This window comes from Pteropus alecto, unplaced genomic scaffold (genome assembly GCF_000325575.1).
Source record: "Pteropus alecto unplaced genomic scaffold, ASM32557v1 scaffold45, whole genome shotgun sequence".
In the NCBI taxonomy this organism is placed as follows: domain Eukaryota; kingdom Metazoa; phylum Chordata; class Mammalia; order Chiroptera; family Pteropodidae; genus Pteropus; species Pteropus alecto.
In genome coordinates, this window is record NW_006442491.1 from 29,349,849 (window position 1) to 29,354,067 (window position 4,219).

Consider the following 4,219-nt stretch of genomic DNA (forward strand, 5'->3'; position numbering starts at 1 on the left):
CAGAAACACCTTCACTAACAGAAGAGGGATGGGCTGGTCGCCCAGGTCTAGCTGCCTCGTGAGTGTACTGACAGTCCTGGGGCCGTCCTAGAGGGACAAAGGAACTGCCAGCAGGGGCTAGTAGAGGGAGCAATGCACTAACATCTCATCTGAGGTAGTGAGCACTGACTAGTCAGGTTCAGTGCTGTCTGCATTTTTGGTCCCTACCCTACTTGGAGGCCTTGTGCCAGTCACTTCACCACACCCATCCCAAGTTTCTTGATGAGGCCATTAAATGCTCTCCAAGGTTCTTACAGCTTCTGTAACTATGGTTGTGCCAACTTCCTGCATAACGGGCAGAACAGATGGTGGCAACTGAGCTGAAATCAAAACAGGAGTGCCCTACTCCACTGGCCATCGGCCAGAAATGGCCTCCTCATGGTCCTGTTTCCCTTTCCGAGAATAAGAGGACAAGCCTGCCGACACACTGAAAGTCTACCACAAACAAGAATGTGTAACACAGCATTACAATTTGCCAGCAGGCTTTTGCTCTGAACTGTTATTAAAGCTTCTAACTAGGTGAGCTGTGAAAGAAAAGTTAGGCTTTAAGAGAGGTTTTGAGGCCTGAACACAGGCTGAGGACAGGAGGGGGCAGGCCTCATGCAGACTGAAACCAGTCGGTGCTCCGTCAGGAACCCTCACTTTCCGACCTTGGGCAGGAAGGCCGCGTCAGGTCCTGCAGATAGATAGTCACACCCAAAAAAGATGACACAGCTTTTACTTTTTCATTTTAATTAAAAAGTAATCATCTCATCTCATTAATAACACAAGAGTTCCAAAGAGAAAAAAAAAACACTATTAACACAAACAGGTCAGAACATAAAACGCTGCCATCTGGGGACCTTGAGGTTTTGAAACCATTGTTTGCTCTGCCATTGGCAGGGACCCAGCTGAAGTTACTGCTCTCCCTTGTCCCTGCCAGGGGTCCCTTGAGACTGCGATCCACAGGGCTCTAATGAGCACCATCCCTAGGGAGAGGGCAGTTTCCTTGGGCTCTTCGAGCAGCAGCCATTAGTCCTCCCTCTAATAATCTCTCTCTGGCTCAAAAGTTATGAACAGTCGCCTATATCAAGAACATGTCCAGCTACCAAAAGTCTGACACCAAAATGGTCCCTACCTCCTGCTACTCAGAAAATAGAACAAGAGTCCAGATGAAAACAAGAGCCTGATTTTTGAGCCAAGAGCTCAAAATAATCGCTAAAAAAATGGGTGTTCACTGCCAGAGTCCAGAGTTGCCGTCTCAATCCTGACTCCACGAAACTACTGCTGGAGAAGGAGAGGCTGACAAATGTTAAGGGGGTAGAGTGGCTGGGGCCCAGAGTCACAGTTTGTGTTAAACTGCTGGTGACTAGAGCTGTTCAGTCCATTGGAGATCCTCCAATGACATGAAAGCAAAAAAAAAAAGAGAAAATCCAAAATGAACCACCCTGGGTCATGCAGAAAAGTACCTGTTTCCGTGGCTGCGGACACTCCTCAACAACTCCAGGGAAGCCGATTTATGAATCCTCAAGCAGATCCCCCAACATGGGGGGTGGGGCATGACGCCGCCCTGCCTGCCAAGCCCAATCTACTATGCAACCCTAGGCAGGAGCTGTAGGCAGGAGCTCGAGCTCTGGTTGGCCTGTGCGAGGCTGGAAAACCTTGGTAGGTTCAAAATGAACAAAGGCAGTGGCTACTGACATGAAAATGCCATTCCAAACTCAGCCAATTGGGGCACTCCCCTCCATCCAGCTGACAGAGACCAGAGAAACCCATTTAATATAAACTGAGCCCAGACACCTATACTGCCACCCAAGTGACCCCAGAGATATTTATTTTCTACAAAAAAAACAAAAAAAACAAAAACAACAACAACAAGAACAACAAAAATACAGCCCCAAATGCAGTATAAACTCTCGACTCTGGAAGGAATAAGTAACACAGCCTTGGGCAGAAGAGAGCAGGTGGTAGAAACTTATGACATTCGATGTGGACCTGGATAGGCGCAGAGAACATCCTCCAATAACTCTATTTAAACGCAATAGTAGGAGGCGGCCAGGGATGAGGGGGTTGGGGGTAGTTGAGAGACTGAGCCTCAGTAATGCCTCTGGTAAGATCCCATGGGTGCCTGGGGCCGCCCCACCTGTGCTGTGGTTTGGCTAACCAGGTGGGAGAGAGCAGGGCCACTCTGGATCAGGGTATCCAGAGCCTTCTGTACACTTGGATTGTCAAAGTTGATACCCGTGGAAGACATGGGCCTCTGGCTGGCTATGTTGCTGGCAGGTGCCAGGCGACTGGAAGGCTGGCCAAAGAGCCCTTGGGAAGGAGCCCCAGGCCTGGGGCCCATGTTCCGAGCAGATCCTGCCTGTCCCAAAATGTTTGGAGGCTGATTGCCAGAGGCCTGTGATCTTTGCTGAGGCTGGCTGTTTGCTGCTGTGGAAAAATTCTGGTTCTGGGTGTTTCCGGCAGCGACTGAAGGGGATGCAGAGCTGCTATTGGCCGCGACCGTGCCGCTATTGAAGAGGCTGAGGATTTTGGCCTGAAGCTCTTGCTGGGAGGTGGGGGGTGCAGCTGGAGTGGGTGTAGCAGAGGGGAGCACTTGGCCGCTCTGGAGCGGTTGGGAGCTTGGCTGTGTCTTCAGCGAGGCACCCGAGGTCGCCCCGAGTGGTTGGCGGGAAATCGGGCCTGGAAGACAGAAGGAGGAGGTATCTGGTTGAAAGTACCTACCATGGGCAGGAGGCTTAGCAGCCCAGGGAAGAACAACAATCACTGATCACATCAATCACACAGTACAAAGACTATAACATCGATTTTCCAAAGGGGTCACTTCATGGTCTGGGCTATCTCCAGAAGACAGCCTAGTTCCCCAGAGAACTACTTAAGGAAAAAAGGGCATCCACCTTGGTTACCAGGGGGCCAGCATCACTAGTCTGTTAACTTTAGGGATGAGAATTAACTTCAGATAGCAGAATTCCGTGCCCAAATCTTAATTATCCTTATATCGGCACGAAGGCCCATGGGCAAACCCAAGGGATGGGCTCACTTCCATTACCCGCCCCAAAGAGCCCTGGGCTTGACACCCTCCCAACAGAGCCTGGGGATTAGAGAAATGCAGAGTCAGAACTTCACCTCGGCCCTGCCACGTAGCTCACCAGGCAGAGAGTCGGTGCTGCTCCTCATAAGCCGCTCCTTCCTCTCTCGCAGGTAGTTGATGATCTTGTCAGTCTCTTCGGCAGTGAGGTACCTGTTGTCTGCCAGCAGGTTAATGAGGCTTTGGATGGCTGGAGGGTGGCCCCCACGCACTCCTTCTTCAGGGCCTCCTCGCTCTCTTTCCTGTAGAATGGCTTCATTGGCCATCTTGGCTGCCTGTCTGGCAATCTCCTCACGTTCTTTCTCCCGGCACTCATTCTTGTAGCGCTCATAATTTCTGGCCACCAGCACCATGGCGTCTGCCTGGGGCATGTTGCGGTGTTCTGTAGGAGGGGATGACGTGAGTTATTTTCTCTCATGCCAGATTTCAGTACCCACCTGTTAGACTCTGCCAAGCTTTCCCTAACCTCGAACCAGCAAGAAAATCATTTCAGTGACAAAAAGCCTTGGGGCGGGGGATGGGGAAGGGTAGGAGATGAAGTTGGGAAGACAGGAGAACGGATTTCTGTGGTGGGGAACACACACCTTTGTAAAGAGCTGGTTCTCTGAGGAATTCCTAGATCACAGACTTGTCGTAAAAACCAAAGAAACATGACAGTCTCCCACAGAGTCAGAAGGACCACGTGGGGAATAACCGCGGGAGGTAGGCTGCAGGGGATCAAAAAGCCCGTCTGTAAAGCCTGGCTCTCCACTGTGCTTCTCAGGATAGAGCTGATCTACTGTTTTTGAATTCATCAGTTCAAAGGTCGTGGATTAAGACCAAACTTGGCCCTAAATAACCTCCTCTCCTCACCTTGGGCAACATGGCTTACAGAGTGGTGAGAAGACTCCTCGGAACTTTATATAAATGTCCACACACCTCATGACGCCTATTCCTCAGAGAGACAAATGACCCACTGGAGAGCCTATTCATTTTATGGATATGGGTGTAATGTCAGGCATATAGAGATCCTGAATGTGGTGACTAAAGGGAAAAGTCTGTGCAGTAAGCAGGGCATCAGTTTGCTGAGTCTCAATAGTCTGGGTGCAAAGTACTAAAAAGGCCACTTTA

The 4,219-nt window shown here is 50.4% G+C and overlaps 1 protein-coding gene across 4 annotated transcripts in view; it reads right to left on the reverse strand.

Moving 5' to 3' along the window:
* Positions 1-754: 754 nt before the first annotated feature.
* The window catches only part of NCOA5 (nuclear receptor coactivator 5), a 29,194-nt gene continuing 25,729 nt past the window's right edge, over positions 755-4,219 (reverse strand). For 2 of the 4 annotated variants that reach the window (XM_025039804.1, XM_006921882.3), the window contains 2 exons: positions 3,171-3,491; positions 755-2,703 (listed from right to left, as the gene is read on the reverse strand). In XM_025039804.1, the coding sequence (XP_024895572.1) occupies positions 2,114-2,703; positions 3,171-3,491 (911 nt within the window). In that variant the 3' untranslated portion in view covers positions 755-2,113. Of the gene's footprint in view, positions 2,704-3,147; positions 3,492-4,219 lie in introns of all 4 variants that reach the window. The other 2 variants (XM_025039806.1, XM_025039805.1) reach the window with 1 other exon arrangement.